The sequence below is a fragment of the Podarcis liolepis genome (assembly GCF_965112155.1).
Source record: "Podarcis liolepis genome assembly, chromosome: 8".
Lineage (NCBI taxonomy): Eukaryota > Metazoa > Chordata > Lepidosauria > Squamata > Lacertidae > Podarcis > Podarcis liolepis.
The window spans coordinates 62186550-62213704 of record NC_139560.1 but is presented as its reverse complement, the minus strand read 5'-3'; the positions used below and the strand labels follow the sequence as shown (position 1 = coordinate 62213704).

Genomic DNA, 27155 nt, shown 5'->3' with positions numbered 1-27155 from the left:
ACCATTAAAATAACAGCACTGCCTTTTATGCTTGAGAATGCTGACCACTGAAGGAAACGATGGGTCATGTTCATTTATTTATTTTATTAACCTTTTCAAATAATTGCTCCAGTTCTATAAGACTTAATAAGACGCCGAGGCTAATAACAGAAATAAACTAGCAAGTGAGATTAGTAAAGGAATGGAAAATGTGGCAGAGAGATTTGTGTTAACCCTCATGTTAACACAATGTTAAACATAATTACATTATTTTGATTCAGGAGTGCCACATCTAAAACTCAAAAGAGGAAACCATGTAAATGTCAGGAATCTCATTAACTTTTTTTTACTGTTTTTTGTAAATGCCTATTAATAACTTGGATTTCAAGCTGCAGCCATGCTGATTTCACTGGACACTTAGCAGATCCACTCTTTAGATCATTAAGGATGAATACTTATCCTATGGCATTGAGCTTGAGCACCGGATGCTATGCATTTCTTTAATCTGCAACTGTAAATTCTTTTCCTTAATCATCTGAAATGATGCCATCAGGTTAGTCTTCATGATATAGTACAAAAGATTCATTTAAAGATAGGCAGCCCTTGTCAGTCTGAATTTATTGGCTCTGAATCAGGTCTTCCAGGACCTAGAGTCTAGCCTTTCCTATGCAGGGGTTTCCAAGGGTCTTGATCACATTGGTGCAGTCATTCACAAGCCAAAAACCTCCTATGTCTGCAGCACTCCTCTCAAAGTAGGCTCTTCCCCATCTCTCTCTCTGTGCAGGAGAGGGGAGAAGGGCCCAGTCTCCACCAGAAGAGCTGCAACAGGCACCTAGATTTGCACGGCATTGTGATGACTGCAGCTTCCATAACAATGTAACACACAAGTGTGAAGGTCCAAGGCCTCAGGAGCTGGTTGTGGCTCTCCCAGTGCAGTTTAGGCTCATTGATAGGACTGACGCAATCCACTCCAGACAGTTTGTAGCAGCCTTGGAAGATTCTGTCCTAAGGTATGTACCACTTATTTAATGGGCATACAACACACCTGTGGCTTGATGTGCCTGGGGATCCATCTTAAGCTTTCTGGAATCAAATTAATCCTCTGGAATCCTGAAAGGGATCCGCCCAGGCAGACCCTCAAATCCATCCCCAGAATCCAGTTATTTTTAGAATCTAGATTCGTTGGAAGACACAAAGTGTTGAACAAGCATACAAGAAGGTTCCGCATGGAGAGATCTTCTTGCTTGACTTCGCTGGCTTCATTCTTAATTCATCTAGGTTTTGCTCTGGCATCATCCAAGTTTCATTTGCTTTTCTTCTTGTAAATGTCAAGTATTACTACGGAGTCACCTGTGAAATGGCATAAGCAAAAGAAGAAAAAATGGCTTACTGGTGAGATGCACGATAACAATCCAAACACAACTTGATTTTGTTCCATACTGGGGAAAAAGAAGCGAACTCACTTCGGGGCCAGCAGCTGACAGCCCCAGAGCAAAATCTGGCCCCTGAGCAGAGCTAACAGCCACTCTCTGCACTGCCAAACTAGAAGTAAGAGTGAGCTGCAGGAGAAAGTGCTAGTGAGGCACCAGAGACTGGAAGAGGCAGTGCCCTTTGCTCCCTTTTCAGAGTAGCTCTGCAGCAAGATTATCTGCTAACCAAGGTGTGTGTGTGGGGGGTCTCACTTCCCCCATGAACAGGCAATATGATCCACAACTGAGAGACAGACCATCTACCTCAGCACCCCCATGTTGGTTGGGGGGATCCCATTAACTCCCTGGCACATGGCCCATAATAATCTAGTTTTAGGGTGATTTTGCACATTTACTGACCATGCGAAAGACTGAAGTTTGTTCCATGCATCTTATCTCTGTCATGCATACAGGAACACGTGACCAGGGATAGCCTCCCTCTGAAAATGGTAATTACCGGAACTTGCCCTTTCACATATGCACCTGCTTGCATGGTGACTATAGGCTTTCTGCTTATTACTAACCTTGCTTGCTAGTTCACTTCTGCTTTTAGCCTCAGTGCAATGTCTTCTTATCATTTATAGCACTGGACCCACCCACCACCCATGGGGGGGAAATTACAACTAGGGCCTGGCAAGTGAATGTGCAAGTTCTACTAGCCCTGATTTAACTGTGAGGAATAAGAATCAAGTGACCAGGAAGGGAACCGAGAGAAGCCAAGGGAATTTATTTTCTTTCTTTCCTCCCTTCCCTTTTTAACCTTTCGATGTGCCACCAATGTGTAAGAGAAGAACGTGTGCAAACTAATTTTTAAAAATGGTAACTTTCGAGGATTTGTTTACAAGACTGGACTCACCCCAAATCATGCGGACGAGGAATTCTCCTGTGTTGTAGCAAAAGAGAGTGACGAAAGTGCTCCCCACAAAAAAGGCAGCTATGCCGGGTGCGCTTAGATTTTCAAAGAGAGGGTACACCCACTTCCCAGTCACCGAGTAAATCCACAGAAACCTAGAAAAGAATGCATTTTAGTTTGGACATTTTAAGTTAGAACATAGCATCCCAGCTGGGCTTGCCGTTTCCTTGGGAAGAATGTGGCATCTAAGAGCCAAAGTACAAGCTAGGACAAAAATTTAAAAGGCTTGCTCGAACTGTACATTGAAGAAGAAGAAGAAATGCAGTCATGGGCTTCTAGCTCAGAAGGTGTTCTAGTTTCTTTCCCAAAATTGCCTCCATTACCCTGCCCCAGCTGCTTTTAGCCCTTGAAGACACTTTAAGGGGCCAATAGCTTGGGTGAGATTATTGGTTTTTGGTTTTTTTTAAACACACCTGCATTTATTCACAGGTACACAAAAGCCTAAAAGATCTTTTTTTCTGCCTGGGGTAGCCAGATGTTTTGTTATGCAGATCTCTATGTGGGAACACCATTTAGTGAAAGAAAACAGCAAAAACACAAATGCAAGTCGTCCGACATGGTAAAATTTTAGGTAAAGGGGTGGGGGGTAAAGAGGTAGTTCTGAGGAGGTAGTTCATCCCCTAAATACTCTTGTCTGGGATCCAACACCAGACTTGAATGGCAGGCGGCTTGGGCACCAGCAGAGGCTCAGAATATTCAAGGCCTTCCATCCAGGTTCAGAGGATAACATTCAACCCCCCCCCCCCCGATCACATTGCCACATTGCATTAGGATGAGCTTCACCTATGGGCCAGAAGTTCCATTCCTTCTGGAATACGGACACCTTTTTAAAAGCGAGTTTTCTGGGGGAATCTCGAAGAGGCCTTGCCCCATGCTCATAACAGCCAAACTAATAGATAGCACAAATCACAGCAAGCAAACTCGTGCATGGGAAAGGAATTTCAATAAGCGGCATGAATAATCTCATTAAGTTTAGGATCTGATTAGGCTAAAAAGGCCCCTCATGAGGCCTAATGTATGGTTGTATAATGCACTTGTTCAACAGTTCCAAAGCTTCTCTAAAGTCTGATCAGGAGTCTATTGTAGCTGAATAGTCGGGATTTCTTTCAGCAGGGTTAAGCAAGGACCGTCTTTTCAACAGAGGACTTTGTGGCTGCATGTAATAACTAGGTGAGAGAAGGCATTCCCTCTTGGCTTCCTGCCTGTTAAAGAGGGATGCCAAAGCATCATGTGAAAGAGACTTTCTTCATTAAAAAAACAAAGATCTTACCAACAGACATAGGCAGCACCCCCAATTGCTAATACGCTGATCCCTTTTCCCTTTGATGGAGAACGATGTGGGGTAATCAAGAGGTCCATCAGGGACAACGGTAATATAATAGTGTGCTGGGAAGAAAATACAGTGCGTCACACAAAATTGTACTCGTGCTGAATTTATGAAACTCACCATTGCTTACAATAAGGTGTACAGAGCTTTGGCCTGGCCTTTCTAACGCAAGTCTTTCAGCCAATGTCCTGATTGGCTGTTGGCTGAATGTTCTATGTGGTAACGTTCTGGGGCAAAGACAATGGGCTTTTTGTTCTTTCAACCAGAGGATTAAAACAAAAACTCTGCTATTGATTCTCGATGCCTTATTTTAAGGGATATCCCTTCCTTTAGAGCAGTGTTTCCCAAACTTGGGTCTCCAGCTGCTTTTGTACTACAATCCACACCATCCCTGACTACTGGTCCTGCTAGGAGATGGGAGCTGGTCCAAAAACAGCTGGAGACCCAAGTCTGAGAAACCCTGCTTTAGAGGGTTGCTTTGTCCTATATACTACCGGGCCTGTCTTTTTCAGGAAGAAAGGAGATGGGGTTCATGAAGCTGGCAGATGCCTGGATTTTAGCACCTCTGCTCTTTCCCAGAGGAATTCCTGATATCAGAGGCTGTGTCCCATAGCATCAAGGAAAGGAGAAACCCTTTCCCCTGGTCTAACCTAGACTTTTGCACCACCCTTGCTTTTGACAGTCAGGATACCCTATGCTGAGTGCCTTCATTCCTTGGCAATCCTGCCAACTTGGTAACAGTGGGTGGAAGGGACGGGGAATAGCTAACACACCCATACCCTAGCCTCAGAACTATTAGGGCAAGGCAACAGTAAAGAGTTTTAATGTGTGCACTGCTGCTATAGCCGTATCTTGCTCTCACCTTTTCAGCATGTACAAGGAAGAAGGGCCGTTGCTCAGTGGTAGAACATGTGATTTGCATGCACAAGGTCCCAAGTTCAAACCCCAGCTTCTCCAGGTAGGGCTGAAACACTTCTGAAACCCTGAAGATCCATCAGTTAGTGTAGACCAGGGGTAACCAATGTGGTGCCTGGCACATGTTGCTGGACTACAACTCCCATCAACCCTGACCATTGACCATACTGGCTGAAGCTGATGGGAGCTGAAGTCCAATATTTGGAAAGCATCACACTGGCTACCTATGGAACAATGCTGAGCTAGAGGCAACTTCATATGTAACTTCCCCTAGAAAACAGGAAAGCACGTCTCACTTAAGGTCACCATGATCCAATAGTAGAGGCTAGGGAACTAGCTTATACAGTGGTACCTTGGTTCTAAAAAGCCTTGGTTCCCAAATGCCGAAAACCCAGAAGTGTGTGTTCCGGTGTTCAAACGTTTTTCAGAAGCCAAACATCCGATGCAGCTGTCAGCTATTGTTTCCGGGCGTCTGCACCAATCAGAACCTGCGCCTTGGTTTTCAAACATTTCGGAAGTCAGACGGACTTCCGGAACGGATTAAGTTTGGCACTTTTGTTTTTGCTATTTATTTTGCATTTATGCTTTTGAGGCTTTTTCGGTTAATTTGTTTTTGTGACTGTGTGGAACCCAGTTCAGCTACTGATTGATTGTGTGACTGCGGAAATGGATAAAAGCCCCCCCATCCAAACAATGACTATTGTCGGTATAGTAAGAATTTTTTTTAAAAAATTTTTTTATCATCTACAGTACTGTCTTATTTATTTTATAGTACAGTAAAATGATTATTGCTTTCATTTTATGGATCAATGCTCTTGTTAGATAGTAAAATTCATGTTAAATTCCTGTTTTAGGGGTTGTTTTTAAAAGTCTGGAACAGATTAATCCGTTTTGCATTACTTTCTATGGGAAAGCACAGCTTAGTTTTGGAATGCTTTGGTTTTGGAACGGACTTCCGGAACGGATTAAGTTTGAGAACCAAGGTACCGCTGTACAGATATAGATAGATGGTGCATTTTAATAATAATAATATCCTGTCATTCCACAGTGCATGCTCTATATTTTTAGGTTCACTTGGCTCTGGCGATTGTAGAACCTTTGTATGTTTTGCCTGTTATTGCAAAACACAGAAGTACTGCATGATTGACTAGTTATTGCAAAGCTTTCCATTTGCCACTGGCTTTCAATTAGCTCTCTAAATGAATTCTTTTTACTAGACAATGGAAAGCTGACTGCTGCAATGGCATTAGTAATGGACCATATACTGCAACTTAAAACTAGTTGAAAGCCCTTTAAATGCATTTTGGTTTTTTCTCAGGCAAAGTGGTCCCTACTCATAGCAATTTTTAATATGACTCTAGTCACACCACACACCATGAGTCATTAAAGGCAATTAAACTTCATTGCCACTATAATGTATTGTTTAATCTAGCATTCATTCAAATAAATGCAAGCTTTGTTCTTTAAGCAAATAATTTTAAAAACCTGTTTAAAAAGCAAGTCTTAATAATTAGGCCTGGATTGACACCAATCTCCAAGGGTTGGCAAAAATGGCTGGAAACAGTGACTCATTCTTGTATTTTCCATTAACAGCTTTCTTTTCAGCTTCACTTGTAACAAGTGAAACTGAAAAAGGAAAACAATTATCACAGAAAGGGGAGAAAAGGCATTATTTCTCAGTCCTCCCCCTCCCTCACTCTAAAAAACCAAACCAAACCCCAAACCCACTAATTTGAACAAAAGCTGTATGTAATGATTTTGCTGTTAATGAATGGGTTGCTTAAAATACTGTATTACGTTCCGACTGCTTATGAAAGTTTTTTTTTTACTTTGAGTTCTGTAGTACTTTGTTTTGATTTATTTACTGATACAAGTTAATTAAATGCTTTGCTTTCTGAGGGGAAAGCATATTAATTTGCCACCCTTACTGAGATGGCATAATATGATGCTAGCAGTTTCAGTTTACAGTGGTACCTCGGGTTAAAAACTTAATTCGTTCCGGAGGTCCATTCTTTTTTTCTTTTTTTAGAAGGTCCATTCTTAACCTGAAACTGTTCTTAACCTGAGACACCACTTTAGCTAATGGGGCCTCCTGCCGCCGCCATGCGATTTCTGTTTTGTTTTGAAGCAAAGTTCTTAACCCGAGGTACTATTTCTGGGTTAGCAAAGTCTGTAACCTGAAGCGTCTGTAACCCAAGGTACCACTGTATATATAAATATTGAATGGAAAATGTTTCCTTGGGGGAATCTACATTTGTCTGAGGCAGTGGTTCCAAATGTCCAACCCTTAGAGAATGCTTTCCAGACAGAATTGCCTGTACTAGTGGTGTATCTGCAGGTCTGCTATAGAACCCCTGAATGCTGCAAAGGATTCTGGGAAGTGGCACACAGTCAGTTAATATGGAGTGTTGGCCAGGTTTGATGAGCCATACCATCATCGCTCACAGTCAGGGCACTCTACAATGCATGCAACATTCCCTAGGGGGCACTATGGGGCTGAGGCCTCTACAGCCTGCCCGCCCCATGTCTGTTGGGATGGGGCTCTGGCATGCAAATGTCGCATCAGGAGGAGGCCTGGTCCCATCCCTGGATATCCATGGTGGGTGGTGTTGGTAGGTATGAAACTTCCTTTTCTTACAGATGAAGTAGGTAAACAGTTAGCAAGTAAAGGACAGCATCACAGTAGGTTGAAGGTTTGCCCTGCCCCAACCCTCCCCATACAAATATTACTGATTATCCACAGATGTGAACAAGTTCTGTTGAATCAAGTTCCAGCGTACGTGGGGATATGTTTTGCCTTCCTTCTCCCTGTACTGGCACATGGCGGTTATCTAGTAATGCAAGTTTGGGGGCAATGTGATGGTGCTCAGCTCTTCTCAACTCTTCTGCCTCCTTCAAAACTTCACAGATTTGTTCATAAAGGAACTTGAATTGCTTAGAAATTTCTGGTTTTCTTAGGAAACACGGAAAGAACAAATGTTAGCTGAAGGGATCCATCATTTAGCTCCATGCCTAGGTTGAATAATTCATGCAGAATGATTTGCCCATTGAGCGAGTGTCACATCACTTCTGAAAAATGGGCTCATTCTAACTTCTCGGAAACATAAAAGATTTAAGCTATGACCTTTTTTTGTTTGTTTGTTTGTTTAAACAGGTTCATAAGGCTTGTGGCTGCTATCCTGCACCGATTTTCCACATGTGCCAATGGAAGTGGCTCAGTCCCACCATGCCATACTCTGCTGGTGTGAGGATAATGTTAGAGAAAACTAACATTATAGGGTGTCAAGAGGTCAGATCATAAAAATGGGTCTTTATGTAGCACCCATCTATGTTAGTAGCCTATAATGACACTGAGTAGGGAATCTAGGCTGAGTCTTGGATATGATTGCTGTTTCATTTGTTTTGGTTCTTATGACTCATTGCCCTTCTTCCACATGACTAGCATTCCAGAGGAGCGAGTGATGCAAACAAACTCATTTGTACAGACAATAAAGGCAGAATTTGGGTTGTCACTGCAAGGAATATTGATCTTTTCGTAGCACTGTCCTGAGTAAGAGCCAGTAGCCTCATTCACTACGGAAGGTTGATAGAATCAAGCTTGAGCGTCTTGAATATGATGGTTATTTCATTCATTTAGGACCTTAGGATTCATACTGAACTTTTTCACCCACCTATTCCCAAGAGGACATGTTGTGAATTCTGCACACACACACAGCTTCTATTTTACTGGTAGCATCTTTGCCCAGAGCAGTAAAGATCCCCCCCACACACATTTCCTTTCATTTCTGTTTTTGGCTAAAAATGACATTTAAAATGTAAGATGCAGGAGTCAGCCAGCCATCGTTTTTGCACTGCTGCTTGTTGTTTCTACTCACATTTGCTGCTTGACTGGAGAGCTCCTGCTACATACCTTTTTGGATTCTTTTACTCTGTTCTAAAAACCACCAAACATTCATTTGTATTCCCAGACATTCTGCATTGTGTAACACTCTGTTTACAGCAACAGCACTCTCATTCTTTTATATGCACTGCAGTAACCTAGAAAGTGTCTCTCTCTCCCCACCCCATCCTGCCACCCCATTTAATGACTTCACATCTTTCAATTGACTTACACTTGGCAAGCAACAATTCACTGATATTTTCCCCTATGCTTTAAGGCTTTCTTTAGCAATTCACATGCCCACTCATTGCCCGTCTCGGCTTAAAGAAAAAGCAAGGAAGCTACAAATAAAAATTTGCAGAATCTGGGCATGTTCCTGCCAAAGTTACCGTAAGCACATCTTATTAAATTTGATGAGAGAGATTAAGTATATATTGACTCTCCCACCGAGATCAGTAGGAATTAAAAGTGCATAATTGGCTGGATCATGTCTGCTTTCCCTTGCATCCATCATGCGATGTTTGAATATTTATTGCAAATTGCCTTTGTTCCATTTTGCTGTTGTTGCTTTACATTTTACTCACCATAGCATGATTCAGCCATAAAGGAAGGAGGGCATCAAGGCTCGTGGGATAAACAACCTCCCGATCATAAAGGTATAGTGCCCAAAATAACGTAAACACTGTCTGAAACAGAGTATTAAAAGAAAAAGGTGATGAGTTTATCTAACACAAGCATCTAACAAAGTACTATCCACTTCTATCAGATAGAGTACTGTGGCAAGCTTCTTCCTGTCACAGCACTCCAGAATAATGAGTTGTGAAAAGACGGGCTGGGATTCACTTATGCAAGGTTTCAAACAGTATCACAGCAGTATGTATTTTATTATTTTAGAAATCATTTAGTGCTGTAACCAGCTCTGGGCCACAGAACCTACATAAGCCTTTAGTCCTGGAAAATGTGATGTACAGGCGGCAACCATTTTGTGAGGGGGTTCTGTTCCTGGCCCCCGCGCACATTGGCAGAGTGTGCATAAGCCCTCGCCACCCTGTTACTCCCCTACCACATTCCTCCCTCTTCTGGGCCCAAAAGAATCCATGTGTTGGCGGCCGTATGACAATTGGATGCACCTTACATGGTTGCCCCCTGTAGCAAAAAAAAAAAGGCAACATGAATCTTCATATGACTTTCTCCACATGCTCAGTGAATGTGTGAGGGCGGAGAGGGGTTTCTGCCTGCTGGCCATATCAAGTGCCCCTGAGCAGTCCAGAGGGTTACTCTTCCTACACTGGGTAATCAAAGCCAGTTAACACATATACAGCACTAGACAGACAGGCTTCCTGAAAACTTCAGTGTTCCCCAAAGTCCTGAAATTCAGAGCAAATACAAGAACTGTGCTCAGATTATGTTTACTACAACTAATAATAATTATGCATTTATAAAATCATATTGATTGCCTTCTGTTTGGGTACAAAGAGTGCTGTATGATTAAAAGCACACTAGCCATTAAAAAAAACACCTATGCAAGCAGTTGTCTAATTACTTTTCCTAGGGATGCTCTCTCCTTCGCAATGTTCGATCTGGGAAGAATTTTGTTACTTTTCTCTTACCTCCGCAACATGCATTTAAAGTAGGAGAGCTGTAGTATACCCTTCCCAGAGCTACAATTTCCCAGGATTCCTTAGGGAAAGCCATGTTCTTCAACTGTTATCTTTGGCAAAGACTGGCATGAGCAGGGAAAGAGGGAAAGCCGTGAAGACCACCAGGAGCTGCTTTCTGGGCTAAAAATCCACAAAGCCCAGTGAAAACTATTCAGACCTCATATACAGTGGCACTTTTTCAGCTGGTCTGTCTGGGATCTGTTTTATACTGAAGACGCCAAGGATGCAAAGCATGGACACCATTGCCAAGCAACGAGCCCTTCCACTGGGTGAGAAAGCCAGTAAGGTCTTTATAGTATGAACAATAACCAGATGGGGAGAAAGAGAACTGTGATTTCAGCCCTTCTATCAGAAATGGCCTGAGCTTTTTTGCTGCATAAGGTGAAGGACAAGATTTCCCCCATCTCTGTTCTATGCAAAGAAGCCAATTAAACTTATTTCAACACTGGTGACGGAATAGTGTCCTTTACTAGGCAGCAGGTTAGTTTGGAAGGGCCAAGACAGGCTGTATAGCATACCCAAGCCAGTCTTTCCACAGAGGAGAATGACAGAAGGGAGGGGGGTAGGAGGGACAGCCAGGGGGCTGTTGCTGCTGCCTCCGTCCCACTGTAACTGCTGCCTGTGGCAGTCGCCTCACTTTGCCTAACAGTAGGACAGTCTCTGTCTTTGATGATGATCAGATCTACCTTCTGCTTCTCCAAGCGGCTTAATGACAAACATCGCCCTCATTCGTTAAGAACAGGCTTTAAGCCGAAAAAGTGAATATTAGCTATTGAGAAATCTTTCTCAATGGGTGCATTTCAACACAAGAAAAATAATTACAGCATCAGTTGTGTTTTCTTGGCCTTGTTTTCTCTGCTGAGTGTGAGTCCACATTAGAGCAAACCAGGGACACAGGAGCTGAGAAAGGATGTTCTCCTACTAAAAATAGTAAGCATTGTTTATAAACAGAAGCAAGTCCCTCTCTACACTTAGTGATCCCTCACACCTGGTGATCCCTCTACGGGAGTAGAAAAAATGGCTTTGGAAACAGTACACTCTGCTCATTTTTCGCCAAAAGAAATTGTCTCAATTTTACCTGACTTTCCTTGCTTGCATTTTCACAGGTTTAAAGTGGAGTATTAGTGTCTGATGCTTACTCTACTACATAGCTACACATGAATTATTTTTTCATACTAAACATGGAACGCTTCAAGTGTTTAACTGAGGCTGAGGTTCAGTTCACGCATATTTTGGCAATATGCAGCAGAAAACAGAAGTGTGAGTATAAATACACCCACACATATCCCTTCTGTTGCATGTTGTAAGATGCTAAATGGCCCTTAAGGTGCTTATCTGGATTTTGGAAGTCGGCAGATAAAAAAAGGTAAAAAGGGGTCCCTGGATGGTTAAATCCAGTCAAAGGTGACTATGGGTTGCGGCGCTCATCTCGCTTCAGGCGGCATTTGTCCACAAACAGATTTCCAGATTATGTGGCCAGAACGGCTAAACCGCTTCTGGTGCAACGGAACACCGTGATGGAAGCCAGAGTGCACGGAAATGCGATTTACCTTCTTGCCACGGTGGTACCTATTTATCTAATTGAACTGGTATGCTTTCAAACTGCTAAGTTGGCAGAAGCTGGGATAGAGCAACAGGAGCTCACCCTGTCGCAAGGATATGAACCACTGACCTTCCGATCAGCAAGCCCAAGAGGGTCAGTGGTTTAGATCACAGCACCACCCACTCCCTGATAAGGCAGCAGGTAATATTCATTGGGAAAATAGGAAGTTAGATATAGAGATACAGAGTGCATCTAGGTTGATATTGTCTGCAATGATCTGCAACAGCTCTCCAGAATTTCAGATGGGGCCTTTGCCTGCTCTACCTGGAGATGTCAGGAATCAAACCCTCTTTCTTTGTTTCAGTTGCCTTGCTTGGTTTTTGAAAACATGAAGCAGTTGTATTCTATAACACACTAAGTGTCTTTCAGGCAATTATATATGCTGTTTATATATACTGCTACTATTACAGTATCAATAAAATAATAGTAATAATGAACTATCTTTAATGAATTCTCTTTGGTAATAATGTATTATCATTCATGAGTTATCATTACTCAAAGCATCGTTGGCGCAGAACAATCCTTCCAAAGTAACTAGTGCCTGTCTTCTAATAGTGGCATAATAATGATGATTATGTGTATTTGAAACTCACCATGGAAGTAGGAAAGGCCAGGCTGACAAAGATCAAGTCTCTGAAGGGGAACATGGACTTAGCAAGTCGCAGTTGCTTCATTAGTACCAGCACGTCAATCAGCAAGGAGATCCCGAAGTAAACAGCCTGCAGAACCTAAATTAATTACAGCTAATGAGAAGATCTTCATCCATTTTTAATTGTACACACCTCAATGAACTCTTAGGAAGGCAGTTTTCAGGGTGAACCATGAATCAGCACTGTGGAAAACGCCACTAGCTATATCTATCTTATTTACTGAGAGTGTTTTAATAAATTAGTTTGGGTGGTAAACTTTAACATTGTATTGTTTAATAGACTTATATAACGTTTTATGAGAACTAAATAGCTTTGTTAGCAATGATCTGCAAATGTGCAAAGATCCACTATTTTTTTTTAAAAATCACCTCTAGGAATTATAGCTTATCTGCAAGGTAGCAATACAGCTATAGACAGACTCTAAAGTTGTGTACACACTGTCATTTACTCTGCATCCAGTGTGATCCCACTTCTGGTTTGAAAAGTGGTGTACACACAATGTTAGTCACAATCCAGCTCCTTCCTGTCATTTCTTAGAAAATACTGCATTTTGATGTGCTGTTCGCCAAACCAGCTTCAATAGGAATTGAGGGGGGAAATGGCCAACTGTGTTGTAAGCTGGTGATGTGTACACCGCCTTAGCAGAGGTCACAAAGAAAATAAAATATTCTAAGTTACACTAAGAGACCGCAATATAAATAAATGAAGGAACAACATTATACGTGAAATTTCAGAGAGGACAAGTTTAGTCTTTACGCCACTCGTGTTCCGGAGCATAAAGTAAGGTGTTCCAATGGGTAGGCCTCCACTGACAGTCACATCCACACCATATATTTAAAGTACATGCCTTCCTTAAAAAAGCTGGGAACTGTAGTTTACCCCTCACAGAGCTACAACTCCTAACACCCTTAACAAACCACACAGACTGCATGAAGGGGTGCAATATGTTTTTGTCCTCTTAGCTTAAGTCACAAATCTGGCTTAATGGTTTATGCATGTATGAAAAAGTAAAAAAAGTTGTCAATTGCAAAGTGTTCAACTGCAGAAAAATAGTAGCGTAGGGTATACATTAGCAGAGACTTCCTAACTTTATGATCAATCCAACAGCAGAAAAAGGGCCAAGGCACAAAGAGCTGCCTTAGGTATGCCTGTGTCTTGGAGTCTGCGTCTCCCCCGCCTTTGAACAGCAGATTTTGGACTCCCTACCATATCACACATTGCGTTTCAGTGTTGTTGTTTTTTAATCCGCAACAATGAGTCTTGTGATACTTGAAAGACTAAGAGCTTTATTATGGCATTTGCTTTCACAGAAAGCAATCTGCTTTTTCAGTGTTGATCTGTTAAGGTGCCACAAGACAGTGTTGTTCCTGCTCCAACAGACTAACACAGTGGCCCCTCTGAAACTTTACTTGGGGGGGAGGAAAATCTATAGCCCTCCAGATGATGACACTATCCCTGACCACTGCCCAGGAAAAGCAGAGGCACCTGCACAGCAAGGGATGAACATAAGCAAAAGCATTAACACAGACTTTGGGAGAAAATTAGACCTGATGGCCAAAGACCCATGGAGAGGGAGGGAGGGAGGGAGGGAGGGAGAGAGAGAGAGAGAGAGAGAGAGAGAGAGAGACCCAGCCAGGTACGCTTCTGAATCCCTAGGAAATTGTGGAGGGTATGTATAATTTAATCTGCAGCATGGGGTGGAGGATTCAACACATCTCCTGCACAACTACTACTATTACACACTATCCATAGCTTAGTGGATTCCCCCCCCCCCCCCCGATGGTCTCTTGACACTGGAATTAACTCATGCAAGGTACTGGGGTGGCTTTTAAAAAGTCTTTTTGGTGGGAAACCACAGGCAGGAAAAGCGTTCTGTTTCCCTGCCCACATAGAATCGTAGAGTTGGAAGAGACCCTGAGGATCATCTAGTCCACCCCCTGCTGTGCAGGTAGCACCCCCTGGCCAGCCCCAGAGACACCATTTGCCTGGGGAGCTTGTAGCCAGGGCTGTTGAAACAAACAGCTATGCAAGCCTTTGGGAGGCAGAGACGCAAGAGGGCATCAGAGGAGGGAGGAATGGAAAGAGGGACAGAGGCCAGTGTTGCTCGCAACAACCCCTGACCACCATTTCCATGCACCCCAGGGTGCCACGGCCCACTGGTTGAAAACCACTGCCCTACGGGGATCAAACTTGCAACCTTGGCATTACCAGCACCATGCTGTAACCAACATGGCTGTCGCATGCAAAATAGAGCAAGCTTGTTGTTTTCTCCTGCTCCAGAGGCCAGGACCCAAACTGATGGATTCAAGTTACAGGAAAGGAGATTCCAACTAAACAGCAGGAAGAACTTTCTGACAGTAAAAGCTGTTCCACAGTGGAACAGATTCCCTCTCCTTCCTTGGAGGTTTTTAAGCAGAGGTTGGATGGCCACCCATCACAAGATGCTTCAGTTGTGATTGCTACATTACAAGGGGTTGGACTAGATGACTCTGGGGATCTCTTCCAACTCTACAATTCTATTATTTCCTGCTAGGGTTGCCACCTTTGCTCTGGCAAAATACACGGCAGGGCAGGGTGCTGAAGTGACTTCTGAGCAACCCATTGCAATCTATTGCAGCCTAACAGGACGGCCCCTCTGGAATTTGTCACCCAGGCATGCACACGCGCACACCCACACCCCCACACAATGAAATTGCAAATCTGCCTCTGCTTTGCTGCACAGAGTTTAAATACAGTGACCTTTCACACAGAGTTTCAAATGCATGCATTTGAAAAGGAACCTCCCAACTTGGCAGAGAGAGAGAGAGAGAGAGAGAGAGAGAGAGAAGAACAAACCTGAAATACAGGTCAAAACTGTAACAAATACAGGACATAACATTTCACTTGGAAATGCGGGACGATCCTGTATTATACAGGTGGCAACCCCAACCCACGCTGTACGTATTTCAAACCCGCCCCTCTCCCCCCGCCCCCTAGTTTCAATGGATGGCTAAGGGGCTTCAGGCTAGTGAAACGTATAACTCTAGCCCAGGTCGGGGGGTCGTGGCCGTGGGGACCCCCGTGACCCTCCTCGTGGGGATTCCCACCCCCTCAGCAGGCGCAAGCTGCCCTTGGACCGCCGCCGGTCTCCTGAAGCGCCGATGGCGGGAAGCGAAAGCACCCGCCCCCTCTTTCCCCTCAGACCGAGGCGAGAGGGGAAGGCCTGGCTCGGCCTCCGCGCGCGCCGCTTACCAGGTTGAGGACGGTCAGGAACTTCCACGGCCCGCCGTAGGCGACGATGTTGTCCGGTTTCTTCTCGCCAGGTCCCTTCCCTATCTTGCTGATGAAGGCGACGAGGAACACGTACCAGGCGAGAGCGAGGCCGTGGAAGAGGAAGAGCGAAGAGACCTTCATGGCGCGCGCGGTGGGGGAACCGGCAGCGGCTCCTCCTTCGCCGCCGCGGGAAGCCGAACGGGGAAGCTAGTCAGCGGGCATCACATTGGCAGCAGCGGCCGAAGTTTTGGCTTCCCTTCCCGTTTTCCTTTGCCGCTGCCGTTCGTTCACGTGAGGCCAGGCTTCGACCTTTGGATTTATATGCTCTCCCTCGAGATTACTCGGGGAGATTAAGGGCCCGAGTTGCATAAGTTTTCGCATGTTTTCGAGGATGGGAGTGGAGCTGGAGGCGTGCTTACTGGCATGGCGAAGTTTTCCTTTGAGGTGCTTTGCTTAAAACAACAACCACCCGCCTCGTGAGTCTCTGTTGCGACAGTAGCCCAGGCCAGAGGTTTTCAACCGGCTCCCTTGACCAACTTCCTTTCTGCAGCATCCCTGTGGGGCTCAGGAACCCAGTTATGCCAACCCTTGCCTGCAGAGCTAGCAGACTCTCACCCTTTTTCAAACACCCTCCTTTGTGGAGTGTTCCCTCAGCCTCCTTTCCCCTTTCCTTGGGAGTCCTCTGGCCTGCTGCTGCCGCCCCTAGTTTCCGAGCTGCACCCCCCCCCCAGCCCTGCCCCAAAGAGAGGTGCCTGCCAGAGCTTATGGCCAGGGATGCTGCAACAAACAGCTGTGCAAGCCTTCGGGAGACTTGAGAAGGCATCGGAGGAGGGAAGGAAGGAAAGAAAGAGGGACAGAGGCCAGAGTTGCCCGTGGCACCCCTGGCCATCATTCAAGGCACCCCAGGATCCCACAGCACACCGATTGAAAGCCACTGGTCTAGGCACGCTTTTGGATATGGTGAATGAAGACCTGAGGTCTACTAGTAGCAGCCCAGACCTGTTGCAGCTTTGGGCTTTCACAAACACTTCCAGGGTTTGCGGTCTTGTGCATGCTGGGCTGAAAGTGAGCCACATAGTGGGACTCAGAGGACTTCGCCCCCCCCATAAACTACTTGAGGGCCCTCCAAAGGTTAATGGGCGTTGCCACTCAAATGGTGTGTGCGTTGGTTGCATTGTGTGATTGATTATGTGGGGCTTACCTGGCCACCCCCCTCATATTTTATTCGAGTTGGCATCCAGGAAACGTGCAGAGCGACACTCTCAATATTCCATGTGGGCGCCTGGTGCCTGGTTTGCTTAGCTTTCTCCTCGGACTCCATCCATGCTGGCATGTTATATTAACACATTTTCAGAATGTGCCAAGCAGGTGTAAACCTTAAAGAGCAGGCTGAAGGAACAAAGGTCATGGGTAACGGAGCTTAGGTGTTCCTCTGAGCTGCTGCTTATACGCTTGTTTGTCTAATCACATTAAATTCCAGACACTGTGGCCAGAGAGGAATATAGTTGTAGTGGGGGATGTGGAGAGAAGCAGCCCACGGCTAACAGGAGTGCTCCAGATAATATCAGTTGCACATTGTACTGATACAAAGATTTTCTAAAGCAGGCCATCGCTACTATGCCCATTCTGTGCCAGGAGCATTTATTCACTGCTTTGTGACTTTTTCAGAGGACTAACAGAGCATGCAGCCTATCAGAGCTCCCCCCCCAAAAAAATGTTAGCCTTTGTGTTCAGTGTTCAGAACTAGATAGGTGCCAGGCGCATTTTGCACTTGTGACCAAGTGAAGATGCCCAGGACCCTGGATGGCACCTGACATCTCCACCATCTGGAGGTGCATGCCTGGGGATCATTGGGTCTTGACGCACTAATACTCCATCCTGTAGAATTCTATCAGATATATTTTATCTGCATGGTTGGAATGAATTTCAGGAACCAAAATGCTTTTTCTGTGCATCCTGTGCTTTAGTTAATTGTTGTATCTTGTTTTCACTCACGCCACACCATTGCCCCACTCACAGTTGTGAAGAATGTTCTTATGTTATGAATGGTCTGTATCGCCATTAAGAAAAAGAAGTAGGAATAGGCCAATATATATGTGGACTGACCTTGGATCAAGTGACTTTTCTTTAAGTTCTCAAAGTTCTTAACCTCGCCCAAGGTTGTCATCTGAACTAGCCAGATGTTTAACTGAGAATCAATTACAGTCAGTACGTCATTTGAAAAATAAGACTTTAGAGCTGCCTTACCCAAAAATGGCAACTAGACATTATGTTTTGGCGACTGTAACCTTGGCTTAAGGGGGCATTTGTGCCTAGCTGATATATCTGAATTTCTAACACTGTTTGCATTGTATACCTCGTAAGTCCATACACACCTAATGGAGGCTGTGGTTTTGAGATTTGAGTGAGATTTGAGTGTATACAACTGCCCAGCTTAAGGGATTTTCTAGTGCTGAGCTATGAACGTAACAAGTGTCAGTTTTTCATCTCATGTGGAAGTGCTGTGAGAAGCATGATAATTTCCTGGATGTGAGGGTCAAGCATCTTTTTTATCCATAACTTGTAGATATAGCTCACACATCCTTAACATAAGCTAAGGATATGTATGTTCATAGATATCACTGTGGAGTTATCGGATGGTTGCTTAAATATGGCAAAGGAAGCCTCCTACACACCATTGTGTTTATTGATTTATTTATATTTGTACCACCCTTTATCATAAGATCGCAGGGTGGTTCACATAATAAGTATTGCATATGGAGCTTGTGCAAAGCCAGCATGCATTGCCACCCCTCCCTGCTGATTCTGGGCAGATGAAAGATAGAACTTTCATACTGTAGTTTGGATTGCTCTCTGCTAAGGCAAAGAATGCTGTTATGAAATGCACTTCTCATGCAGTGCTGCAATCCAATTTTTAAGATTCATCTGATGGTATTAGTAAGCACGTGGATGGAGTAACACAGTACAGTACTTGGACTTTCGAAAAGCTCTCTCACCAAAGACTTCCGAGTAAGCTGAGGAGTTGTGGAATAAGAGGAAGTGCCCTCTTATTGATCAGTAACTGGTTAAATAACAAGAAGCAGAGTGTACGGATAAATGGACAATTCTCGCAAAGGAGATATTAAGACATGGGTTTCTCCAAGGAGTTGCATTAGGGAAGTGGTGCTTTTTAACTTTCTCATAAATGATCTGGAGTTAGGGGTGAGCAGTGAGAAGGGCAGGTTTGCTGATGACACCCAATTGTCCAGGATGGTAAAAGTTATTTTAAAAAGGTTGCAAGGAGCTCCAAAAGAAGCCTTTCAGATTTGATGAATAGGCATTACAATGAGAAATGCTGTTCAATGTGGGGCTAGGGGTGGGGGAAGTAAAGTGATGCTCAGAGGAACAACTCCCCCCCCTTACTTCACATGTATATTGAAGCATCATAGGGTCTAAATGCAGCCAGTGCATTTACATGCAAGAATGAGTCCCATGTTTTCATTTCAGTGCTGAGTTATTTCTAGCATTAGATTCCACAGTCAATCATGCAATTTCATTTCGTTTCAGTACTTCATGGCTCTGCTGGTTTCTGGTTTCTCAGTAATTCTGCAGACTATTCTTATGTTCTTTATCTTTAATAACAGGATGTACTGTACACACATTAGCATAGGAGTCAACTCCTAGGGACCAAGGTCCCTTTGGCCCCCCTCCCCCCAGTAAAATATTTGAGCCCACTCCAAAAATTTACAAAAAGCATCCAAATATCTGCTGGAAGTGCAAGAAAGAGGTGGGGACATTATACCATATGTGGTGGGGATGTAAGGTGGTAAGACAGTTTTGGAATGAGATCCATGAGGAGAACAAAAAGATCCTCAGGAGCTCTATTTCAAAAAAACCAGCGTCATACTTATTGAGTTTATTAACAAATGACATACCCAAGTGAGGCGTTCTCAAAGTAAAGGAAGGATTGAACTCTGATTAATAAGAATACACACAGAGGCTTGAACCAGCAAGACTCTGGGAAGGGTGTGTATAATAATCTCTCTCTCTCTACTCCTCGGCCCAGGTTGTTTTATTCACAAAAGAACTTTTTACAGAGTGTTCGTAAGAACCAATCAGATTTCTTCTGAGCATTTCAACAAACCCCAAGTGGAGACAAAGTTAAACTACCAAAACTAATTAAGCATGGGGTAAATAAAACAGAACTGCAAAGGAGTGCATTTGGCAACCCCGGGAGGTGATAAACGTGATAAGAAGGATGGCCAGGAGGACAGCGATCATTATCACCTATATGTGAGACCTGTGTCCTAGCCCTAAGATTAACATCCTAAGATTAACATATCAGAAAAGCTACATCAAAGAAACTGCCCACTGTCTTTGATGACCCAGGATGCCTGCCTGGCAAAGCAACTGGCAGTGTACGTGACTGGTCAAGAAAGAGAAATGGAACAGGGATGCAGAGGTGTGGATTGAAGAATCATATCAAAATAGTTTCAACCCAGTCAATGCAATGCTTTCATTGCTGACACAGAAGAAGAAGAGAAGAGAAGAAGAGTTTGGATTTGATACCCCGCCTTTCACTCCCTTTAAGGAGTCTCAAAGCGGCTAACATTCTCCTTTCCCTTCCTCCCCCACAACAAACACTCTGTGAGGTGAGTGGGGCTGAGAGACTTCAAAGAAGTGTGACTAGCCCAAGGTCACCCAGCAGCTGCATGTGGAGGAGCGGAGACACGAACCCGGTTCCCCAGATTACGAGACTACCGCTCCTAACCACTACACCACACTGGCTCTCTATATTTGTTATAATTCCTCATAGCAATCCCACCTGATCACTACACCCAAGGACAAAAGGAATATATTTTTGTATATAACCACAGCTGCAAGAATACTTATGGCAAAATATTGGAAATGAGAAAAAGTACCACAAATGACAGAATGGCAAGTTAAGATTTGTGAGTTTGCTGAGATGGCAAAAATGACTGCATCAATCAGGGGCTGCTCCAATCAAAAATTCTATACAGAATGGGAATGCATAGGGGAATACATGAAGAAATATGGTGTTAAAGCAGAACTCTTAATAGGCAATTGTTAAGTGTGTAAGGACAAAAGAAGTAATTATAATTTAACAGTTTTCATGTTACTCTATTTTATTAAAGCAACTAGAAAGAAATATTATGATGGGAAGATCTCACACAGGTGAAGGGAAGCAGTGGGGAGGAGGGGAGGGTTAGGTTGAATATAGGAAATACAAAGTAATATATGGGACAGCAAAGGATATAATAAATTTTTATAGAATAGTAATATATTACTATTAATATATACTATTATAACCAGAATAGAAGTTCAAAAGGGGAAGTAAATGTATTTTTAGTATTTTCATTATTTTAATAGTTATTATTATTTCTTATTGGTAGAAGGCAATGTTAATTTAGGCTTCTTCGTTTTGCTGTCTGTATAATTTTCTGAAGTCAATAATTAAACAAAAAAACAAAAGTTGATGGGCATTGCCATTCAAATGGTGTGCATGTGCCACAACATGTGATCGATTATGCAAGGTGGGGCTCATCTGCCCCCCTGTTTTATTCAAGTTGGCACACCTGGATGTTAGGGCACATTGACTGTTTATCTCAACAGATTAGGTTGTTCTTAAGCATGTTCTTAAGATTGATTTGGCAACCAGCTGCCTACCCTGCTTGTTGGCCATGTAATTGTGGTCTGTTTGATGTTGGAATAAGGCTGGCTTTTTAAAAAGTTTCTTTTGCATTTTCTCTTAATTTCCCAGCAAAGAATTCCATCCTGTGCAGCATTCAAAGATTCCTAGATTTCTTTGTCACATGCTTCAGATTTCTTCCTACCAGCAAATTCTGGCTGTTCTTATAGATTTTTAGTCACTGAATTAATCATCAAAGGAGAAAGCTTGTTCAGGGCTAGCAAATCAATATTTTCCTCAGCCATTCTGAATTCTCCCATGTTCTTTCTGATTAAAACAGCCTGACTCTTCATTTGTTCAAGCGCTCCACTTAAGCATCCTGTTCTCTCAGCTGACCTCAATAAGCAGCGAGCCTGATCTTAGCAAACTTGTCCTACAAGTTTCTTTCGTCGGTTTTTGGGAATGAATTTTTGTTTCACGGGTCAAAGGCTATAGCTCAGTTATGATGCACATGCTTTTCACACACATCCTGTGGCCTTTAGTTGAAAGGTTCTGCTTGAGACCCTAATGCATCACTGCCAGTCACAATACTCAGTCCTGGGCTAGAGGTAGAAGTTATTTGTTTCTTAGTGCTGGGGTATGTTTTTCATGCTCAAGCCCCCTTCACAGGTCTTCAGCAAGTGAGTTGTGACCTGCAGGTGAATCACAAGCCCATACTAGGTGGGTCAGAGCAAAGCTGTTTTCCACCATATTGTATTCCACCTTTGGATTACCAGACCAAAAAAGGGCACTATAAGGAATGTGTAGACTAGGATCCAAGTGGGCTGAAAGCAAAGAGTAAGGTTACCATAACTTCCATCATGAAGCTTCAGTATGCTGATGACAATGTAGTGTGTGCACACTCAGAGGATGACCTCCAAACCATCCTAAATATCTTCGAAGAGGCTTACGGAAGCTTGGCCTATTGCTCAGTATCCAAAAAACCCCAAAGTGCTACACCAGCAACCACAAAACAACCCCTCTGCAGCGCCGCAAGTCCAACTTAATGGTGTAACGTTGGAAAATGTCGACCTCATTTCCTACCTGGGCAGTTATCTTTCCACAAGGGCCAACATGGATGGCAAAATCCAGCATTGCCTGAGCTCTGTGAGTGCAGCTTTCTCCCGACTGAAGTGCAGAGTGTTTGAGGACCAGGACATTCACAGGGAAACCAAAATGCACGTTTACAAAGCCATTGTACTACCAACGTTACACTTGCGAAACGTGGACCACTTATAAACGTCATCTCCATCTAACTCCTCAAAAGATTTCATCAATAGTATCTCCAAAAAAATTTACACATCACATGGGAAGACAGGCAAACTAATGTCTGTGTACTGGAAGAAGCAAAGATTACCAGTGTCGAAGCAATGTTTCTTCAACATCAACATCAACTTCATTGGACTGGTCATGTTCAGATGCCTGATTATTGTCTTCCAAAGCGACTACTCTACTCCCAACTTAAGAATAGAAAGCGAAATATGGTGGACAACAAAAGAGGTTTAAAGATGTTCTCAAGGCAAATCTTTAAAAATGTACAGGGTAGTATAAGCACTGATAACTGGAAAACACTTGGAGAACAGCCTTTACCAAAGATGTTGTGGACTTTGAAGAAGCATGAACTCAGGGCAAAAAGGAGAAATGAGCTAGGAGGAAGGCACGTTTGGCAAACCCTCACCATGATCAACTCCCACCCGGAAACCTATTTCCCTACTGTGGAAAGATGTGTGGATCCAGAGCTGGCCTCCACGGTCACTTATGGACTCACTACGATGACCATTTTCATGGAAGACAATCTTACTCGGCAACGATTAATCGCCAAAGAAGAATGGATTCCAGCTTCAGATAACCAGACCGAAAAGGGGCAGTTCATGTGTGTCTAGACTAGGATGTGTTCTGAGGAGATCTTCATTTTATCAGTTTCCACAAGTGCTTCAATGTGGTAGGAGAAAGGCATATATTTTTCATTATTATTATTTATTAAGATACATATTTCTGACCAATCTTATGCTTGTGCCTTTCTCCTGCCACGTTGCAGCACTGGTTTTCATTTAGTAGTAATTCTGACTTAACACTATGTATATTGCTCAGTGAATTGCTATTTTAGGATTAATAACATGCATTACTGCCAGTATTAAGTATAAATCCAATGTGAAAGGGAGGCCCGTGATGCAGCTCGGGAGTCGAAGGTAGATTCGGGGTCTGGACCAGTTGAAGCTCTAGCTCAGTTACTGGCATCTTCAGTTGAGGATCTCACTACCAAGTCTAGAAAAGGGTTAGGAAAAACAATATTTATGTCATGTGATGCAGCATCTTATTTGTTATTGGCCTACAAGTCTCATATCTGTTTTTTGTGGTTCTCAGAAGCATATCTTAAAGCAAGAATAGTGTCCTGCTGCAACTCTGCCGACAAATTGGTGCCCCTTGTGTCCACTGCAGTCCCATCTCTGACCAGTACTTCTTTTAAAGCTCTGTATTTACAATACTGTACTATGCAAGATTATGCAGCACCAGTAATTAGTTTTCCTGTGTACTTGGCACCTTTTGCTTAACGTTGCGTCTTCCTTTAAAATGGCACCAAAAGCCCTTTAACTTTTATAACAACAAAGTCTTGTGTGACACCTCAAAAACTAATAAGTCCACTTCATCAAATGCATGGTTGTCAACATTACAGGTACATAGAATCATAGAGTTGGAAGGGACCCAAGGGTCATCTAGTCCAATCCCTTGCAATGCAGGAATCTCAGCTAAAGCATCCATGACAGATGGCCATAAGAACCTCCAATAGAATCATAGAACATACATTCACTTCACTCCCACAAGTGTGTGTGTGTGTTTTGTGATCAGTACCCAAGACCTTGGAAGGAAGGGAGAGACATCTTGCACAAACTGTTGTTCTATCCAAAATTCAAAAGTGGATTAAACATGGCAAAAATATTTCCTTTGGAAATTCCAAATATATGAATCTTTGTGTTGGCCCTGGGACATTTTCTGATTGCCTCAGCCACTCAGGGCAGCTTTCAACAGATATAAAAGTGTAATAAAACATCAAACTTTTAAAACTTCCCTATACAGGGCTGCCTTCAGGTTTCTTCTAAAATTGTATAGTTATTTATCTCCTTGACATCTGATGGGAGGCGTTCCACAGGGTGGGTGTCATTACTGAGAAGGTAGAGGCTGCTGGCACAATTCTATGCCTTTTGCCTCAAAAGTAAGACAAATGTAAGTGGGTTTAGGATTGCGCCCTTTGCTCCTTTCCAGAGCTGGACTCATGTATTTTCTGGCTTTAAAAAAATGCATTAGGCACCATATCCCCTGTAGCAAGGTACAGTGGTACCTCGGGTTAAGTACTTAATTCGTTCCGGAGGTCCATACTTAACCTGAAACTGTTCTTAACCTGAAGCACCACTTTAGCTAATGGGGCCTCCTGCTGCGGCCGTGCCGCCGGAGCACGATTTCTGTTCTCATCCTGAAGCAAAGTTCTTAACCCGAGGTAATATTTCTGGGTTAGCGGAGTCTGTAACCTGAAGCGTATGTAACCTGAGGTACCACTGTACTCTTATCCAGGGCTAGAAGAGGGTGTTACTGGTGCTAGATTGAACTTGTGTGCATTGGTGCCATCAGTGCAGTACTTTGGGACAGAGGTTCTGGGTTCACCTTAGGAGAGTCTCTGAACACACCAGGGCTGGCTTACCACCTTTTAAAGGAAAGGATGCAATACATGTTGCCAACTAAAATTAAGAAGAGCGGATAAGGCTATTAAGTCCAAAGGCTCTAATTACCTAACTGCATTGTACTTGGGGGCGGAGATACATGACCTAGGAAGGCCTGTAAAAAAGATTTTTATCCACAGCATTCCTTGCAGCAAGAAAGAACTTCACTGCCACCTAATGAATTAGCAGTGTTAGTTCTTTGCAATAAGCATGCCAAGGGAATCAAAGCACTCCAGCTAGATAGGGAAAGGTTTATGAGTGGCGCTTATTATATCTGCTGTTGTATCAATGCAAAGCTACACAGGGGATCATGGGCTTAGCCTGGATTTTGGGGGGGCAGGCCTTTTGTTGGGGGGAGCAGAACCTCAGTTTGCTGTGTCTTTTTTTTAATTGATGGGGGGCAGCTGCCCCTCCCTGCCCCCTTGGCTGTGCCCATGCAGGGGATAATATATTTAAATCTTTGAATGAAGCTCAGTAGGAATACAAAAGGCCAAAACAAAATGGGTCTCCTTAAACTTTGATGTCCGTAAGTCTTATTGTACTTATTGTACTTTCATGTTCAATTCTGAGATGCGTTTTAAGAGAAAAGTAAGAATGCTTACAAGTTCACTTGCGTACTACAAAAAGTGTAGAAATTGTGAGCTAATCTGACCCTCTTAAAATCAAACAACTTTACACTGGTTTGTTACCAAACTGGCAAAAGGGTTTGCTGCAATATTGATTTTTAATATATATAATGTAAACCAGAAAAGGTAAAAGAGTAAAGGTATGGTTTGGGTAGGCAGAAACAAATAAACATTTTATTTAAAATATGCATGTATTTATGTAAATATTAATTTAATAATTATGTATGTTAAACTTATTGGGATATTTCTGACCTGACCTGACCTGACCTGATCCTTTGTGGAGAATGCATTTTCTTTATTTTTTGATAAATAATAATAATTTATTACCTATTCCCCATCTATCTGATTGGGTTGCAGAAGCCACTCTGGGTGGCTTCCAACGTAATAAAAACACAGCAAAACATCAAACATTAAAAACTTCCTAGTACAGGGCTGCTTTCAAATGAGCAAGTGGCGACCCTAAAGGAGACTCTCTTGCCAATATATCTGGCTATTGTATGGGAGAGGGTCTAACATAGCTCCTGAATATGCTAGAACATACCTTTCCTCACTCTGTCAGACATCGACGTAGGCAGCAAGATGTTTATGTAGAGTGAATTTCAAGTCAGTCCTGATTCTAAGGTCTACTCCAGAATTTCATTGGAGTGGAATGATCTCATTCTGCTCCCGCCCACCAGAACTTTGCAAAACAGAACCAGATGGTTCCACCCATTCCTTGTTAAATTGAGTAATGGGGTGCAGATGCATTTTGACTCCAGTGGCCATGCATTTACAGTGGTACCTCGGGTTAAGAACTTAATTCGTTCTGGAGGTCTGTTCTTAACCTGAAACTGCTCTTAACCTGAGGTACCACTTTAGCTAATGGGGCCTCCTGCTGCAGCCGGACGATTTCTGTTCTCATCCTGAAGCAAAGTTCTTAACCTGAGGTACTATTTCTGGGTTAGCGGAGTCTGTAACCTGAGGTGTATGTAACCTGAAGTGTATGTAACCTGAGGTACCACTGTACATGCATTCATGTAACTCAATAGCAGAGCACATGCTTCGTATGCAGAAGGTCCCATGTTCAGTTCATGGCTTCAGTTCCATGGAGGACAAGGGAAATAGTCCTGAACCCCTAGAGCTCTACTGTTAGTCACAGTGTAGACACACCATGGGGCTAGATGGGACATAATATAAGGCTGTTTGGTGTGCTTGCTGCACTATTTTCCTCCTATGCTCCCCTAACTGCCATCAATAATGCAGAGTCTCAGCTATTCTGTAATACGTACAGCAAGATCCTTTGTGAGCTGAAACATTTAAGTATTTTATTTAAGGGCAAACTGTTATAGTCAGTTTACAGGCAGACTTTCCAGTGAAGGACAGGCCGTTGCAGAACAAATGATTGCAACTTACAAGCTAGGCAAGAACCATCTCCAGAACCCTCAGTGTGAGAACAGGGTTATTGCAAATGCACAAACTATGGATGCACTAACTCTCAGATGGTCATCTGAATCCATTCC

The 27155-nt window shown here is 43.3% G+C and overlaps 1 protein-coding gene and 2 long non-coding RNA genes across 3 annotated transcripts in view; 2 read left to right on the top strand and 1 right to left on the bottom strand.

The window, feature by feature from the left end:
* Positions 1–64: 64 nt before the first annotated feature.
* Positions 65–15790, bottom strand: ADTRP (androgen dependent TFPI regulating protein; the record flags this gene model as incomplete). The annotated part of the gene is made up of 6 exons (XM_083519716.1): positions 65–1329; positions 2305–2456; positions 3632–3747; positions 9068–9169; positions 12341–12475; positions 15629–15790. 6 exons carry the CDS (start codon positions 15788–15790, stop codon positions 1283–1285), a joined length of 714 nt encoding a protein of 237 aa, XP_083375842.1. The 3' UTR covers positions 65–1282.
* LOC310714522 lies at positions 9176–10592 on the top strand. Its single transcript, XR_014529864.1, has 2 exons — positions 9176–9356; positions 10036–10592. It is a non-coding gene; the product is annotated as an uncharacterized lncRNA (long non-coding RNA).
* A 185-nt stretch (positions 15791–15975) lies between the features above and the next one.
* LOC310714403 overlaps positions 15976–27155 on the top strand; it is a 33174-nt gene continuing 21994 nt past the window's right edge. The window contains exon 1 of the long non-coding RNA XR_014529706.1: positions 15976–16093. This is a non-coding gene — a long non-coding RNA (uncharacterized lncRNA). The remainder of the gene's footprint in view (positions 16094–27155) is intronic.